The sequence below is a fragment of the Cygnus atratus genome, chromosome 3 (genome assembly GCF_013377495.2).
Source record: "Cygnus atratus isolate AKBS03 ecotype Queensland, Australia chromosome 3, CAtr_DNAZoo_HiC_assembly, whole genome shotgun sequence".
In the NCBI taxonomy this organism is placed as follows: Eukaryota; Metazoa; Chordata; class Aves; order Anseriformes; family Anatidae; genus Cygnus; species Cygnus atratus.
The window spans coordinates 3,947,364-3,965,847 of NC_066364.1; the positions used below are offsets into that span (position 1 = coordinate 3,947,364).

The 18,484-nt window shown below is 43.3% G+C and overlaps 1 protein-coding gene across 1 annotated transcript in view; it reads left to right on the forward strand.

Annotated features, from left to right (window-relative positions):
- Positions 1–18,484, forward strand: part of PKHD1 (PKHD1 ciliary IPT domain containing fibrocystin/polyductin) — a 254,443-nt gene that overhangs the window by 80,244 nt on the left and 155,715 nt on the right. The window contains exons 35-36 of the mRNA XM_050709748.1: positions 2,026–2,176; positions 15,173–15,385. Coding sequence (XP_050565705.1) covers positions 2,026–2,176; positions 15,173–15,385 — 364 coding nt within the window. The remainder of the gene's footprint in view (positions 1–2,025; positions 2,177–15,172; positions 15,386–18,484) is intronic.

Below are 18,484 nucleotides of genomic sequence, written 5' to 3' on the forward strand. Positions count from 1 at the left end.
AGGTGATGTGCATGGCAGCAGACTAAGCCAGGCATCTTCTCACTGGGGAACTTTTCTTAGGGACCTGGTAGAAAGACAGATTTTGATGACCTCAGTCAAATTATTATTAATTATTATTTGCCTCTATGTAATCAGTCTTGGATAGTAAACTTTCCTTTCAGCAACAAAATTCTGTGTGTTCATCTTTGTGTAGCTTGATGGTGTAGGGACTGCTTCTTACTGTGGACATATGTATTATCTACATAATTTAAAACTTATTTTCAGTATATTTATACCTTTTCTGAGTTACAGTCCTAAGAAGGTTGATAGTTCTTAGCTTTTATGCCAGAAGGTATTGGTAAAACTGGATGGATACACAGTTTTCTAAGAGATGACAGCAGAAACGTAGCAAGAATAACAGAATAACTTAAACACTGATGTTATACAGACAGAACCTTAAACAAAGAGCTAGAATGTTTTCTAGTAAGTAAGGGGAACTGTTTTTATATATATATAAAATCATATTCAGAAGAGGAGTTTATTTTTCTTAACATTAGCGTTAATTGGGGGCTTCTAAGTGACTTGAGAGGGTTAGAGTGATGTCAGAGTGACTTCAAGCCATTTAAGAAATGTTCTCAGCAAAATGTTCAGATGAATCCCACTGTTTCACAACTGTATCATGCAGTGCAGTGCTTTGCTAGCAGTGTTGGCTGAGGTTGTGCCAGACAGGAATTTATGGCATCTGCAATTTCGTGCTACAGTTGACTTGACAAGCAGTGTATCTGGGAAATGCGTGCCTTTCCATGAACTATTCCCTCCTCTGTCCCCTGCTCTGAGATAAAAAACAATTTTAATTAGCTCTTTATTTTATTTTTTCAGTAGATCTATTGTATACTCGTGTATACTGTATATAATCTGGTTCAGAGCACTGCCTGTGAAGGGTAATCCACAGCCTCTTTAGAAAGACAGTGAATAAAGCTTTCTATACTTTCAGCTGGGAAGTTTGCCCCAAATCTCTGAAATCCACAAATAGATGTTTGCTGGTGATAGAGATGAAACTTGTCCTATAACACTTAGCAAGTGTACAGAAAAGAGATGTTCATTGTCCTCTCTGCAACTGTTGCATACAGATGCGAAGGCTTATCTGTGCTTCTGCAGTGATGAAGTTGCTCGCTCCTGCTGACGCCAGGCACTTAGCTTTCCAGATGTTTTCACTGCATGTGCATTAACTCAGTCCCACGCTTCAGTCTAGACTGAATCAACTAAATCCCTTTGCAGGGAAATCACAGAATGGGACAGAGGATAGAAAACACCGGCATCCATACCCTACAGAGAGGATGGACATCAACTGGTTCTGTCTTTTAGCCTGGGGACCAACAGGCATTCCCTGGTGTGAATAATTAAGACAGTAGCCACCGTATAATCCTTATGTGATTGCTTTAGGTGCTATGAGAGGTGGTGTACAAACCATCAGGCGCACAAAACTAAAATTGACAATAGCACAGTCGGGAGAGTGACTGTCATAGCACCACTAGTATCGATTCACCTAAACTGCACCTCCCAAGCAAAAGCTTTTAATGCACATGTTGTGCTCTGACTGGAAATGAAGGAACTATGTTTTGCCTTTGTATGTGGGTTATTCTTTCCACTGCTGTTTCAGATTAGTACCACCAAGAGAGGACCACAAATATTTCCGCGTCTGGTTCCCCCCCACTCCTTTCAGATCAGTTGAAGCTGTTCTTGATAGCTCGTGTGTGAGTCTGGATAATGTTTTATTACTGCCTATGTCCACACGTGCATATAAGCTCATATAGAAATATACACATGTTCCTTAAGAAATCAGCCAAACCTTCACTGCAAAGTGCATGCTTAAAGTTTAGAGGTGAGGAGCAATCACAGCCTGTAACAGGCACGCATAATTTCGCCATTGCTCATCATGAGCTAGCCTATTTGCCTGCCGTTTTCAAGTTAATCAGTGCTATGCTTCATATGGAGCTGACATGCAAGGAAGGGAACAGTTTTGAACCTCTCCCCTTCTTTTTCCAGCTCGCCCTCAGCTTTTGTGGTCTCTGGGCCGAGGACTCCAGCTGGCCTGCTGGCCACCCGCCGCGAGATGGCGATAGTGTCACGATAGAAGAAGGCCGGACCCTGCTGCTGGGGACCACTACGGCCACCCTCAACCTGCTGCATCTCAAAGGTCTGCAGAAGGGGGGTTCAGTGCTCCTTTTCCCTCCAGGCGTGGAGTTTCACAGGGCCATGAGCCCCCCGGCCCTTGCCTGGCTCTGGAGACACCAGGCCGGGCAGCCGCCTCGGCCTGCTCTTGGTGGATGCCAAGGGATGGCGATGGGGAAGCATTTAATTATTATGTATGCAAAAGGCATCGTTTATGCTGTTTGAGGCATAATGACAATATGACTAGGAAGGCTTTTTATTTATTTATTTATTTTCTTTTTGTTTCCCCCCAGCTACCGAAAGCGCTGCTATCCTGAGTGGCATTCAGTGGTAATGGCAGTGCTGATAACAATAATCAGCTCTGTTTAGTTTGGCATCTTTGAGGCGAGCGTATTGTGAAAGCCTTTACAAAATTAATGATGTTACAGAATTACAGGCCACAGCTACAAAATGTAATAAATAATCCAAGATCCTAGAGCACGACTGGTGGAAAGTGAATAACCGAGTATGAGCGTGGGGGGAACGCTGGGTTTGCAGGGTTTGCGTACCTTGAGGTAGCCCCAGCATAAGTATCAGGACGTGCATCTCTGGGACTATCAAAGTATGAATCGAAATAACTTGGCATTCGGTGCCAGAAATGTTCATTCCTGGAAATTAGGCCCTGATCTTGAAGAGTGCCAGGCACATTTGGTATTTAAGTGAATGAGTTGTTCTGGTTCAATTGCTTGCTTGAAGTTCAGCCCGTGTGTAAGACTGTGCTGAAACTGAGACGAAGAAAAAATGGGAAGAATTTTCTATAGGTTTAAGGACCTGGATCTTTTCTGTTGATAAAAATTATTTTATACTGAAAGGATGTTAAAGGTACTAGTTTTTCATTATGATGATGATGAAAAATATGCATCTAACAGTTATATTTTAACATTGAATCTTAACATTTAATATCTGTTCCGTACAGATGAAACTTTGCAAGTTTGTCCCTATTGCATGAGCATTTCCAAAGAAGTTTGAACTTGCTTGGTCTAGATTTTTTAAGAACTGCTACACTGGGAATCATTCCTGCTTAAAAGACAAAAAGAATCTAGTAAAAATTTGTAATTAAAATACAATTTAGAATGATATTCTTCCCTCTTCCCCTATTGAAAATAATAAATCTAAGCATTTCAAGGTGCTTTGTAACCCCAGTGTGATTATGAGGTACAGGGGAGGAGATAGGACAGAGCCCCAGTTTTCTGAGACTTTTGGCTGCAAATCTAGATGAGGATTTGGGGGCTCATCCTCTGTCTTTGTGAAGAAGTGGGGCACAATCTTGTAGCAGAATCCCTTTCAACTTTGGGCCTACTCAAAGGCAGATATAATCAATCAGCCAGGACTTGTGAAGCAAACAGTGGTCTTATTGAATTTAATGAAGTCTGAAGGACTATCTTTATGCCTTCAGCTCCTCTGATTTCAAATCATTTCTCCCCTTTAAAATGTTTTCCCAAAAGCTTTAGAATGTAGATTCAGGTAGGAAAGCAGCTTTCAGATATTCCAAATGCTATTATTTTCAGCTTTGCTACATGCCAAACATAGGATCAAACTTTCTGGAAGCAGAAACCTACCTGGTAATTTTTTATCTGCAGTTATTATTTGCTGAAGTTTACTTGCTGCATCCACACTGCACTGATATAGGTGCCACTAACAGTGTAGACTTGGTTAGACTTGGAGTCAAGATGTGTTGAGGTCTGCTCTGGTGTGAGACTGGATTGGAGTCATCTCCCCTTTTCCTTACCTTTCTTTAAGTTGCACACCTCAGGGGAGTTGTGTAGGCTCCTGCATTGATACAGAGAAACATACATTAGCAAAGACCTGCTCATCTTAGGTATTATAGATACCTGTCTGAAGATGAGTCTCAGTTAGGTGATTCCCTTAGAGTAGCAACTGTCAAGTCTCTGAACTTGTCAAATAATTGCCAAGTTTCCCCAGCTGCAAGATGGGCATGACAATAAACCCCAAACCTGCAGGCGGGTGTAGATGCACACTTTGATTGAAGCATGAGCTGAAGCGTTTTTCTTAGTTGGAGCTGGAGAATGGGATTAAAATTGTAGCTCTGCTCCCTTTGGCTTTCTTGACTCAGCATCAGGCTGTCTGCGCACTCACAAGCTGAAAATTTAACAGACATTATGGAGGAAAATGCCTGTAATGCTACTGAGTCTGCTCCTCTGCAAAGACACTGTTGTACCCTATTGTCCAGGTCAACACATAGGCCCATTTTTTCATTTTTTTTTCCTTTTTAAGACACCCTGAGGATTTTGAACACAGCCTGTGTGGGGTCTCCTCATGATGATTTCAACATTGTAGAAATTGTTTAAAGATTATTATAACAAGCATGTCAGCTGCACGTGCATCCTTAAGGCGACCCTGCTTTGGCTGTATTAGCATACAGACGGATGCATGTGGTGGTTCTGGTGGTGACCAGGCTGTCTGGACAGAAGATCCGGAGGCCAAAGCAATAGTGAAATAAGATTAGGCAGCTGAGTCCTGCCTACTGCCGTGAGGGCTCACCAGCTTCTGCCTCCCCCTTGACGAGTGGAGCATGAACACGTGGTTATTGGCAGTGGAAAGTTTAATAACCAGACGATGAAACTGCTCAGACAATACTGATTGGGGAAGAGATACAAGATAGACAGATTGTAGATAACTCTGTAAATTCAGCAGATTGCAGTTATTTATATATTTTTTGATCCCGACATCACAAGTATGGTAATATTTATGATAACCCAGTACAGATGGAAATTTCCTTTACACAGAGCTTATGCTGGAGTAACTCCTTTGTCTGTGATGGGCTGATACCTCAGACATGTGCTATTGCCTTTATCTGAATTTTTAGTACTGTGTAGAACAGCCCCAAGGGTAGTCTGGAGACTGAAGATGCTGCCTGTCCTCCTTCTGGGGGTACCTTGGGCGTGGGTTTTGGGGTGACATAGCTGGTATAACTCTGGTGAGGCTGAAGATATTCAACTGTCCATTTGCTTTGCATTGGCGACTTTGAGATAGCCACCCTTGCAGGCATAAGAGAGAAGATTATTTTGGTCCCTCTTCTAGAAGAGCTCCCATATTACTTGTCACAGTGGTCCCATGTGTCCCTTACCAGTTGTAGGCATTGCTGCATATTAGCAGTCACGGTCGGACTCCACGCTGAGGTTTTGAGAAAGCTCTGACCCACTCATGTGAGATTTCTCCCTCTAAAAACCGGTGATATGTATTATGTACACCCAGCCTCCAACATGCCATGGGTAATTTGGGCTTCCCTTCAAGCTATGAGATCCCACAAACAAACACACACACAAAAACAAACAAACAAAAAAACCAAACCAACCAAACAACAACAACAAAAAAAGAGAACTTGCAAACCCCAAAGATACACATGCCATTGTCAGTTGTGGTCTGATCTTGAACCCACATCCTCAAATCAATGCTTATCCGTCAATATCTTGGATCTCTTGGAATCCGCACTTAAAGTCAGGCTGTGGCTAGAATGGGTCCTGCATGTAGACCTGGGGAGGAAAGAAACCTAAATATTGATTTTGCTTGACTTTTTCCTAGGCTTTGATGCTATTAGCAAAGAGCATCGAATATTAGCTGATACATCTGCGTAAGTACTTGTCAAATAACTGGTGCTTCAGTCACTGCTGATAAGGACTGGGTGTGAATTCACTGAAAGACAGAAAAAGCTTTTTCCTCTGTTTTCCTGTCCTCAAACCTATTTTAAAATCCCTAGTCAGTAGCCACAGTTAGAAAATGTTTGCGCTGTGGTGTTTTCTATGCCATTTTGCTCAACCCATTTGGGATATGCATAGTGATACTTTTTTGCAGGCAGTTTCTAGTTCATATTTTCTTTTTTTAATCAGACAGAGACATTACAATTAAAATACCGTAAAAGCGATTCCGGCAGTATTGCAATAAGCATGTTTTTTAATTAAAGAAAGAACATGGGATGTACAAATAGTACCAGCTAATGGGAAATTTCATCCAATGTATTTTTTAATTGAGGTTTAAAAGGAAGAATAGTCAGCCCTATTTCTCCCTGTTGCTGTGATATTTTTCTGTGTTGTTACTGTGAGGTGTACTAAGCCTGCAAGGATTCTGGTCTCAGGTCCCTGCTGACGGGACCCCTTTCTGGGATCCCTTTCTGACGGGGGAAAAAAAAAAAAAAAAAAAAAGGCATCAGTTCTTTAATTTGTTAGTATAATTTTAGCAGGAATTCAGTGTTATGCATTGCACTTCAAGTCACAGAGCGGGACATTCCCAGAAGAAGGATTTTAAGACCGAGAACCTGTAGCAATTGGATGTTTTTTGGTTCTTCCCCAAGCTCTAAACCCTGGTTTGTGTTTGGGCATGGGCTGCAGGTCTCAATTTCCCGTTCTGTTTAGGATGGGATTACAGCATGTACGCCAGACTCCCAGGGTTCTTGCTTGCCAATGAAATCAATTTTCCACCTCTTTGATAGCTCCTGAGACTCCTCTGAGGCACTGCAGGATGAGCGGATCAGTGGAAGCTCATCCTGGCCATGCTGAACCACAGGCAAGTGGGCTGAAAGCTGAGGCAGCAGCATCCCTTCCTTCCCTCGCTGTGTCCCTTTTGGGGAAGCAGCTGCTGCTTCTAATCACGGGATGGAAAGGGCTGCTGAGTCTGTCTACATCTGTCCTGGATGTAGATCAGGCCCTGATGACAGTAGCAGCTTTGTACCGTGACTAGATCTGTCCTCACACTCTTGTATGTGGTACAGAAACACCGGCATTGCAACCAGGCAACTGAGGTCCAGGGCTTTTAAATGCAAATAAATTCCTTCAAAGGCGTAAGTCTGTATCATGGGCCCAGAACTACAGAGGAAGCATAATGTGTAGCAGGGGGTTGCATGAGGGTTTTAGTTTTGATGTATGCCCTCTTGTATGGCTTAGCAGACTGCGCATCACAGTCGGATTTCTGTAGGAGCAGGCTGTCACTAAGACCAAGGTCTGACCTACTGCACTAGAAACTGGGAGGAAAACTCTACCTGTAAAGTTTAAACTTAAATGCCAGAAACCAATCTGAAATGAGATAACCAGGGGTGGAGGGGCATAGCAAGTAGAAACACTCTGGTCACCCAGAAAGACCATAATAATAATTATCCTGCTCTCCATAACAGTGCTCCTGTGCCTTCCCCACTGCCCACTCTCTTGCTGAGGGTGCAGGAGTTAACAGGTGTCCATCACCTGTAGACTTGAAATAATAACCTAAGGACCTGTTTGCTCCTTGCACCATCTGCCTGATGTTTCCCCTGATGCCTTCCCAAGGCAGCTTCCTTCATTAGATCCCAGAAGATGGGCTGGGATGTGTCAAAGCACACCTAGGAGGGTCCACACCTCTTCCCCTCCACGTTAGCTCTCCTGTTGCAGAAGCAGCAAAGGCGTTGCTGAGAGGCTGGGAAGCTACGCAAGAGCTGAAGATGTAGAAGGACTTCTCTGAAAGAGCTACCTGTGGCAGTATGCTGTGGTCTAAATTCTTTTTGCCTGGCTTCTGAGATCGTAGGGAAGAGCCTGCCGGGCTTACGAGGCAGCACGTGCCATCTGCACAGATGGCTGCGAGCCCAGCGAGCCAGAAAACCCAGGCGTGTCGGGCTCGGGAGACGGTGTCTGTCTGAGAGTGCTCGAGCAGCTGCCGGTTCCTCGCCCAGGGAGAGATTAAAGCCTCCTTCCAACAAAACGCTGGAATACAAGCTTAGCTTTTTAGCTTGTTAGTGGCATCCTGATGGAAGCGCACAGCTAGTTTGGGATCTGTACCTGCATATCGTGAGAGTGGAGGAACATTTATAGGGAGGTTTGGACTTTAGGTTCAGGCAGCCTTTGGGATCGAGCCACTATAACAAACTTCTTTTCTCCTTTGCATCTATCTCAGCACTGCTCCAACCTGCAATCACATTTATGGCTCATCCGAATGTCATGGGAGCCTGTCAACAGGGTGCAGGCGACAGGTCCGTGAAATAATCGACTATTATTGAAGGCTCATAAACTCTGTATTCCTCTTCCCGTACACAGGGGGATCTTTGTTTCACTGTTTTTTTTCTTGCGACGAGGCCCCACCAGCCTCACCCTGGGAGCAAGAGAACGAGCAAGAAGTGGGCTGCCAGCACACTGCAGCCTTGTTGTGCGGGATCAGTCGTTGCAGCAAAGATACCTCCTGCTGTTTGCCGCTCAGGGATGCTTGCCAGGACTGGGACGTGTGAGCTTAAGCCTGTCTCGTGGGAGATTCTGTGGCTTCATCATGTGAAACACCCGACTGAGAAAACAGGGAAGAGCAGGCTGAAGGCTGTGGGAATGTTAGTTATACATGGCCGTGGTGTGCCCACAGCACAACCAGAACAGATCTCCCTCACACAGGGAGCCTCACGGTGATGGGAGGAGATGGTTGTTCAACCAGCAGGTCCTCTTCCATGGAGAACGGGCTTTCTGTTAGCTGTAGGGGCAGGACTCAGTAGTGACATCTAAGACAATTTTTCCATTGGTACTCTCCTAACGCCTTCTATTATTGATTAAAAAATATTTCTTGAGGCTTGCCAGCACCTTTCTTGCAGCTCGCTTGCTTTAATGCTCCAATCAGCTCCAAAGACGCAGAATTAAATCTGGTGATAGTCACTTTTATCCTGTCTCCATAAGGAGCTGTTCATTAGAAAAAAAAATACACTGTTTCTTAGGATGGTCTTACAGTGACTGCAAGGGCTGAAGTGTCCCCTCAAAAGATGATCATAGAAAAACAACCTCCATCCAAAAGGTGCTCGTTGGAATGGGGACTTTGCTTCCCTCTGAGTTCAGGAAATCTCTAGAGCACTTTAAACCACAGCCTAAATAATAATGAGAAAATCAGCATCTCTTTCACGCACTGTGAAAATGTATATATTAGAAGGATTTTTTTTTTAAAATGAAGTTTTTGAGAAAGGTTATTCGCTCCTATGTCTGAAAGCATGAATCCATCTCTGTGCCACAGAAACAAGGAGCAACTTTCCACATTAATCATCAAAAAAACATTTCTCCGTGGATAGTTGTTCTTTTTTTCCAGAAGTACATTGTACAGACTTTTTTCAGGGTAAATGTTCTGGGTACCTGGGCTGTGAGTTTGACCCCACATGGTATTCTGTGGGCTGCATGACCAAGCGAAGGGGCGATACATTAGTTGTTCATTTGCTATCATTTTGAGTGTGCCCTCTGCCATTTACCAAGGAATTCTGAAGAGAAATCTTCATAAAACCATTCACATACTGGTGTAGCAGTCATTCACATGGCAGATTACAACTTTTACCTTATTATCTTTTTTTTTTTTTTTTAATATTTCCCTTTTTTTTTTCATCATTTGGTCTGTCTGTTCCTCCCCTCTGGGGCTGCCTCCAGCCTTTGTCTTTGCCTTTCATTTTTTTTCTTTTTTTTTTTTTTTTTCCTTTTGGGTAAAGACAGATAAAGAAAGATTTCTTTTTCTGGACAGAGAGGTGGAGGCTAATTGCTGGGTTAATTGAGAAGAATGGTGCTTCTGATGTTCTCACAAAGTATCAAATAGCCCCACCACATTTCTCCCCCCTCTCCCTCACTCCACCTAAAGAGACCCATTGAATTTGCACATTACTGTACAGAAGTGATTATGGGTTTAATTGTATTTATTTTGCTTGGTGGGGAGGCCATCATAACAGTAGTTGATTGATTTTTATAAAATCACCCTCAAGGTCATATGTAGGACTTTGCTTTCCTGTGCAGCCATAACAAACAATTTGAGGGTCACAGCCAAAGGCTCAGTTGAGCAATATTCTTGCTTTCTGCTTTCAGAGAAGGGGTCAAGTGCAATAAAAGAAGGAAGCATAACTTTTATTTTCTTTTTAAAAAAGGGGAAGACAATCTTGTAAAGCAGCAGCTGTATATTTATTCTGACCCAATGAAAAGCATTGAAATACAGAGAGCTGAGGGTTAGAGGGACCATGTATAATTTTTTGACACAAGTATGTATAAGTTTGGCTACAGTTTATTTTACACTTAGACTTGTTTAATGACTAAACGAATCCCTGCTAATGGCTCTCCTCTCCTCTCCTCTCCTCTCCTCTCCTCTCCTCTCCTCTCCTCTCCTCTCCTCTCCTCTCCTCTCCTCTCCTCTCCTCTCCTCTCCTCTCCTCTCCTCTCCTCTCCTCTCCTCTCCTCTCCTCTCCTCTCCTCTCCTCTCCCCCCTTCCCCTTCGCCTTCCCTCTGTTGCTTTTTTAATCTTCAGCTGCTGAATTTTTCTTTTTACATTTTTTTTAACCCAAAGAACAGGTGTCTTTTGGCTTTATTCTGGACAGAATTCGGAAGCTTTGCAAATGGCCAGGTTACAACTGCATTAAGTTGTGACCATCAGTTGTATCTGATTGTAGCTGATCAACCAAGCTGATACTTGGTTCCTTTGATTACACCGGGGTCTGACTGCTGCTACTAAGGGAAAGCCAAAGCATCTCATGCAGCAAATGTCTTTTGGTGGTCACGATCTCACAAACCTCTGCACCACTGCCAAGTGTGTTTAGGATTGTCATTGTACTTAGGGACACAGAAACCCAGGAGCCAGGCAACAGCATCCACCTTCAGGTCCAATTCTTACTGACCCAGCAGAACCAAATTTTCACCCAGAAAGGGAAAAATTGTTCAGAACAACTGACATATAGTTATCCTAATACTAAGGAACAGGGGATTGTAAAACAAGGAAAGGAGACAAAAAGGGGATAGAAGACTCATCGTTCATGAGGAGGCAGACAGTGATTTTTGGGCTCTGTATGAGGATGGGCAACACTTGACATGCCAAAGCCACCTTGTACAGAAAAGTGCTCAGCAGACCCTGTGGAGGCAGGGCAGAAGCAGGTAAATCCCAGACCCTTATGGGAAATGAGCATCTTCCCACAGCTGCCTCGAGTTGCACTGAAACGGATGCAATCAGAAAAGGACTTGGGAGTCTTACAGGTGAAGATGTACTCCCATCCCTTCCATCCCACAGAGGGGGGATAGAAATGTTTGTGGGAGGAATTTAGTATTTCTAAGCTACCCTATAGACAGCTTGAAAATTTTGGATGGGCAATATGTGGCTGAAACTTAGGAAAAGATTTGGGAAGGTTGTTTGCAGCAGAAGTGTGATTTTGCAATGAGGAGATGGGACAACTCTGGCTACCAGCCTTCCTGGTTTAGTAGTGCAGCATAGCAGCAATTAGAATACTCATTAAAAATCATATGAAGGGAAGTGGAAACAGAAATGACTATATTTCAGTGGGAATAGAGCATAGGAAGTCAATAAAGACCTTGAGGAAGATGTCTTTTTTATGTTAGGAATAAAATAAATCGCAGTGATTTATAGTTCCATTTCTGGATTGCAGTGATAAAATTATTAACACTGCAGCTATAAGGCAAATGTATTTAATAAATATTTCTGTTCTCAGTGTGGGAAGGAACAGGATGGTAAGTTATATTACAGGAGGAAGATGGACCATCAGTCCATTTATTACTGAAGAAAATGTTAAATAGTGTCTTTCAGGAATACACATTCTTAAATCAACAGGTCCAGTTTCATTCGAGAGCTTTAAAACTGCTGGTAGAAGCATTCCATGGTACATGGATATTAATTTCAGAGTACTTGGGAAATTACAGAAGGCTGCAGAAGTTCTGGTCTCGTGTCAGGATGCAGATAGGTAAAGTTACTGGCTGCTTAGTCTGATATCAAGTACAGGTCAAAGCAGAAAACTAGATGAAGTTATATGTTATGGCTGATTTAATCCATAAATTACTAACCACAAAAATACAGTGAATGACAGGATAGAAGTTTTATGAAAAACAGGTCCTAAAGAAAAAAAGACAACAAACTTTAGTTCATTTTCTAAGAAAATTATGTTTGATTAAGTTAATTCAGTTAAATGCCGTAGTGCGATGACCAACTGAGGATCCCCTGGCAAAATCACATGCCAGACATGAAATGCACTAACAAAACATAAATTGTTGGTGTGAAATCATTTTCATGTCTACTTGGATACCAAAGATACCATCAATGGTGGTCTGGAAGTAAATGGAGATCCATCACTGATCACATTTGTGAATGCCGTTCAAACCAAACACAGATTTACCCCATTGAGTAGACAGCTGGGCAGGCAGGAACAAGGAACACAGGAAGGGACTTTGTCAGAGAAAGCTGCAGTCATGGAAAGCTTCAGGAGTCCATGTGATCAAGGAAGCCAACTTAACCTCTCAGTGTAATGAAGAAACAAAAGGAGGTAGTATATTTTTTATGGGAAAAGCAAGATGTAGAGTATGGGAATAAGGCAGTTTTGCCTCTGTAGGCAGCACCAACAAAAATGATAAAGAAGCAGAAGGATCACGAGGTCTGGGTTCCCCATTTCAGAAGGAGAATCAGGCTGTGGGAGAGAATGGATGTTTAGGTTAGAAATGAGGAGACATTTCTTCTCAGAAAGAGCAGTCAGGCATTGGGACGGGTTGCCCAGGGAGGTGGTGGAGTCACCGTCCCTGGGGGTGTTCAAGGAGAGGTTGGACGTGGTGCTTAGGGACATGGTTCAGTGGGTGACATTGGTGGTGGGGGGATGGTTGGACCAGGTGATCTTGGAGGTCTTTTCCAACTTTAATGATTCTATTGTTCTATGACTCCTTTCAGGAAGAGTCTTAAAAACATTACAAACCAGGCTGAATGAATGCCGAGATTTGGTTTAATTGCCATTTACCTGCAAATACTTTTGCAGAAAATGCTGTTTTGCAAACCTCCCTGCTGTGCAACGCAGGAGGGCACAAAGACAACCACTGTCTGAAAGCTCATCCTTGACAAGTTGTGATTGGAAATAAAGCAGAAATTGTGAACAGTAATGGAGATTAGCTGTTGGAAAAATGATCATAGAAAATGGTAGAATGATGTCCCCAAGTCACTTAATTGATTATCTGCCTTTCTGGAGGGTATACAGCAGTCAAACACAGATGACTCGACTTCCTCCAGTTTTTCAATAGCATGATGTGCACAAACCATCAGGCGATAGGATCTAATGGTCCCTTCAGTCTGCAAATGAATACCATTTCAAATATTATCCCTATTTCAGCATAGCACATTCTTGTATTAGCAACATTTCATTTTTCTAGAAGTCTCAGACGTATCTCAGAATAAGTCAGAAATCTTCTGTCGTTTTGAGTGAAACGAGCTGAAATTCATGCTGGTTTATCAGTGTGCATTCAGTATAATTTGTAAAAACACAACATAACTGGTTCTAGCAAAGCAAGCTTAACAGAAATACATTTGTATATAGAAAGCATGTCTAGGGAAAGAGGCAGCTTATACATAGGGGAGCTGGTGTTTGTGGGAGCAATCCCATGGTTCCCAGTGCTTATAAGCAAGAAAATGTGAGGTTTATCTCTTCCGTCTACTAAGCATATTCTGTATTAACTTATCTGGAACCTACTGAAATCTGCAAAGAAAATATTTAATGGGGTAGTGCTTATTCAAATACTAGCTTGTCATGAGACTAAGAAATTAGGTTCAACAATTAAAGCTCATCAGTGCAAGAATAAATAAGGAGGTCAGGATGGGGTGGGAAAGGCAGACAAGTGCTCTGCAGCTCCGGTATCACTGTGAGCAAGAGGACCTGATCCAAGTAGAGGTAATGATCAAAGGATTTTTAAATCTGATTTCTGTATTAAAACTTCTACCCTTCTACTTTGCCTCAATACTGAAATTAAAGCAGAGGTCTGATGTCCCTAATCCTTCATGCTAAGGATTGGTAGTGTGTCGTTGAGGAGGAAAGCCAGCAGTTTGGTAGTTATAAAGGTCACCATTAAAACCTGCTAACAACAATGGGAAGCTGTCCATGGCTGCTTCATAAAGGGAAATGGTGGGAGGCCAGAGACCCTTTGTAAGGAGCTCTGAGGCTGCCAGGCTTCCAGGTGAGCTCCTGGGAAGCATGGCTTGACCTAGGAAGACATATCCCAACTGCAGAATGATTAGATGTCTGGGAGTCCGCTCTGTGCAAGCACACTGTAAAGGTGGTGACAGTGTCCTTTGTAGGAGAGAAAATATGAAAGGATGCCAAAGAGTGAACCACCCTGAGATAGTGTGGGGTTGTCAGCTCACACAAGTCAAGAACAAAAGAGGCATTTGACAGAACTGGAAAGAGACTTCAGTTGCAACCAAGGGATGGAAATGCCTTTTCATGAACTATTTAACTTAGACCACAGAATTCATTGACTCAAGAAGTTATTGAGACTGAGTATTAAAAAGATTTGAAGGATCAGATCTAAATTACTGACAAAACCTATCCAGTTATACTAATAGATGGTAGAAGGAAAATGTTGGCAGGGAGATGAAACCTTATGCTTTGGGGAGAAGCTAACCTCTAATTAGGGATTAAAATGAGGCTTTCATGGGATGGGGAGATCAGCTCGCAGCCAGCTAACAGGGAGAAGTTTCTTAGACTCTGTTTGGAAGCATCTGGTTTTGAACAGCAGCTGGAAGAGTACGCAGGATTAAATCAACCACTGAACTAAACAAGTTGCCAATTCTTGTGTTCCAAAGCTGTTTTCCACTCACCTCTCCCTGTCACAAGCAGTTTGTAATCTGAAAAGGAACATACAAATTAAGTAATAGTATTTCTTTTTAACAGTTAGAGAGTGAGTAGGTTAGGACTGGGATTTTCTGAACATTACTACTGGAGTTGGAGAGACTTAGATGTCTGCCCAGGCTGAGTGGTCTTGCTCAAGTCTAGAAATAAAGCCCATGGCAGAAGTGAAAAATGGACTGAGTTAATGAGATCTTTATTACAAAAAGGAGTATGTAAAAAGCAGATAAGTCCACAGGGAGAAGTACAGGGCAAAGTTGGATTTTTGCAGAAAGCAATATTGTTTTACCCTTAATCTCATAACGTTATTGCAAAACCATCGTTTCACCCATCTCCTACAGCTCTTTTGACTACGAGATAATGACTGGTTTTGAGGTCAATGGTTGCATTTTACTCTTCTGTTGTATTCAGGTGGCAAGCTCCTGTTCACTGGTCCAGGACCTGTAGAACTGCATGCTCATTCCATTCTGATATCTGATGGAGGAGAGCTCCAGGTGGGATCCTCTGAGGCCCCTTTCCATCACAAAGCACACATCTATCTCTATGGAAGCCTCCATTCTCCACCAATGTTTCCATATGGGGCCAAGTTCCTGGCAGTGAGGAATGGGACCCTCTCCATCCATGGTGAGTACATTTTTCCATCTCTTTAAAAGCAAATTGAATTAAAATTGAATTAAAAAATAAAGGGAAAAAAATAAAAGCATGTGTTCGTAGAAAGAAAAGTTTTGGCTATGAACTTGGATATCTTATTACACCGAAGTATATGTTGAAATCAGTCTTCAGGGTCAGAAATTCATGGCTTTTAATTCATTTTGAGGCTTCTGTTCCTGCAGTATCTTAGGCACTAAAGCCCAGTGCTGTATCTCTGTAAGAGCTCCCATACTGGGGGCAGAGTCATTTTGAAAATCTTGACCCTAAGAAGAAACTAGATGGTATCCAATAGTTATGAAACCTTGGCGCTCATTTAGGTGCCTAGAAGAAGTCTGGATTTGTGCATTTCTATCCACAAATGAAAGTCTCCATCCCTTGGGAACCAGACGTTCATTCTCTGCTGTGTATCGTGGGGGTTTGCTCAGCTACTAGAATGGGGTATCCTTTTCTCCTCCTCTCCATTACAACTAGGAGGTGTCCTCCTCAGAGAAGGTGTGGATCTTGGGGTAGCCAAAAGGGGGTGTTCTGCCAGGCAGGTCCCATGGTGAAGCAATGCCAAGCGTGCTGCAGTTACCAGCCTATGCCAGCTGGAGTGGGGATGCTGCTTCTCTTCACAGCAGCAGCAAAGCACTCCTGGCAGTGTGTTTTCCCCTTCTCCTCCAGCTGTCTGTCTCTAGCGTTAGGAGCACAGCTGGCATCTCTGATGTCCTATCGGTCCACACACTCACACCGGCTCTGCACAGGTTGTTGTCACAAGTGACAAGCCCAGGGCTATGCAGAAAAACTGTGGCTCTGCCAAGAATTTCAGTCTGACATAACCACTCCTCTGCTCTAACCACTGGGCTTTTCTCTGAAAGGGAGCCCCACAGAGCCCAAACTTTACATTCCTATCAAGTGGGACAGGGGATCTAAAGGACAGAAATCGGCATGGGTTTGTGGATGAATACAGGTTTCACGTTACGGGGTAGAAGAATTATTGTGGTATATATAACCCAGCCTGTTAACCACCCAGCCTTTCACTCACCCCACACCAAAGCGGGATGGGAGAGAGAATTGGGAAAAGGTAAAACACGTGAGTTGAATAGGACAGAAAAGGAAGGGAAAATAATAGTAATAATATCCAACACAAGTGATACACAATGCAATTGCTCATCACCCACTGACCAATGCCCAGCCAGTCCCTGAGGAGCAGCCCCCCACCCACAGGACACCAACATGATATGAGACAGCCCTTTTGCCAGTCTGGGCCAGCTGTCCTGCCTGTGTCCCCTCCCAGCTCCTTGGACCCCCAGCCTCCTCACTGGCAGGGAAGCAGGAGGAGCTGCAAAGGCCTTGACTTAGCACAAACACTGCTTAAACATCAGGGTGTTATCAGCATTATTTTCCTCCTAAATCCAAAGCACAGCATCATACCAGCCACTATGAAGATAATTAACTCTATCTCAGCTGCAACCAGGACAAGAATTTAGATATAGAGATTTTTTGAAGGGCTGTGAAATGTTGGTATTAAATGGCACGTTCTTGTTTCAGTAGTTTGGACGTGGAATTCAGGTCCCAACTCAGCATGCTTAGAATATTGGTGAAATGCACACATGTCAAGCTCTTAACTAATGTGCTGTTTTTAAAGGCAGTATGCATCTTAGGAGAAAAAAAATGTCTGAATGCCTCATCTCCCTCACTTCTGTTCTTGCATGTCAACCTTCAGATTGGTAGGCATCCGTGTCCTCCAGCAGGGCTTGAACTTACCCTCTCCTGGCCCACAGGCAGAAATGTTGCCATCTGAGCGTTACTGACACGTATGGCTCTCAGTCAAAAATAATGCAAGACACCAAGGGGTACGATCTGAGCACATAGGGAGTGAGCCGTGCTGCTGTGCCGTGATCCTGTCAGTTCATGGGAGCTGAGCAAGGTCAGGCGAGGTCGGTGGTTGGAGGGCACTCCGCGAGCAGATGCTTTTCTGAGTCAGGAGGGGTTGAGTGGAAGCTGGAGAAGATGCCCCTTGAAGCAGCAGAGGAGGGGGGCTTCACTACACCTGGACTCATGCTGAAAGCCACGTCGTGAGCTCTTGACCACTTCATCGAGACACAGCGAGGCTGAAATATTTAGTGCTTGCAGATGGCTTTAATAATTTCAGTAACCTGTTTTGAGCAGAAGGGTAGTGTTTCTGTCCCATTTCCTAGAGGGGCTCTCTGAAGAAATGCTATTAGATCATCTAGGCTGAATTGACTGTCCTTTACTGGCCATTGAGTTTCACACAGTTATCCCAGCTTTGAGTTCAGTAACTCACATTAGATTAAAGCATGCCTTCCAGAAAGGCTTGGTCTTTGTCTGAGGACATCAAGGGAAACAGAAGCCAGCATTTTCTGTGGAAGCTTGTTCCAGGGGATTAATTTGGTTAATCATCCATGTTTTTATTTTATGTTTTTAAGGGACATATTAAGATATCTGATTTGAATTTGCCTTACAAAGGCTTTTGCTGTATCTCTTTCTGTGTCTTCTCCTTGTAGCTTAAGGAATCCTTCTTGGTTTGACCTCTCTAAGGAAGTCAGGATTTTGTCCTTACATTGTCAGCGCACTGCAAAAGCCTTGACTTCTTCATGCTGTTTTGTTTTCTAGCAATGTGGGGAAAAAAACAACATAGCATCTCCTTGCACGTTGTGCCTCGTTTCCCTTCTGAGCCTACCTCATGACTAGCTTGTTGACTCTGTCCTCACAGACACATCAAATTACACAAACAGGGCAGAAGTACTTTCCAAGGGGTTACCCTAATGGTATGATTGAGGGAAGCACATCCAGGTGTCCACTCTCCAAGGATTTGTTGCTGATATTCCATATGTTTTACTCAGTGCCATAATTCTCAGCAATTCTTCTTTTCTGAGGAAACTGAGGGTGAGGTATGTGTTTGCAGCCCAAGGCTTGAACCTAGTAAGCTCAAGCAACCACCTGACTCAGTTACAACCCTGCTTGTCTGCAGCGAGTACCCACTGTACAGAGGCATGCAGAAGGCAGCAAAGTCTGTGAGAACAGCATGAGCAGGGCTTGGGCCTTATTACAGAATGGTTAAGGTGGCAG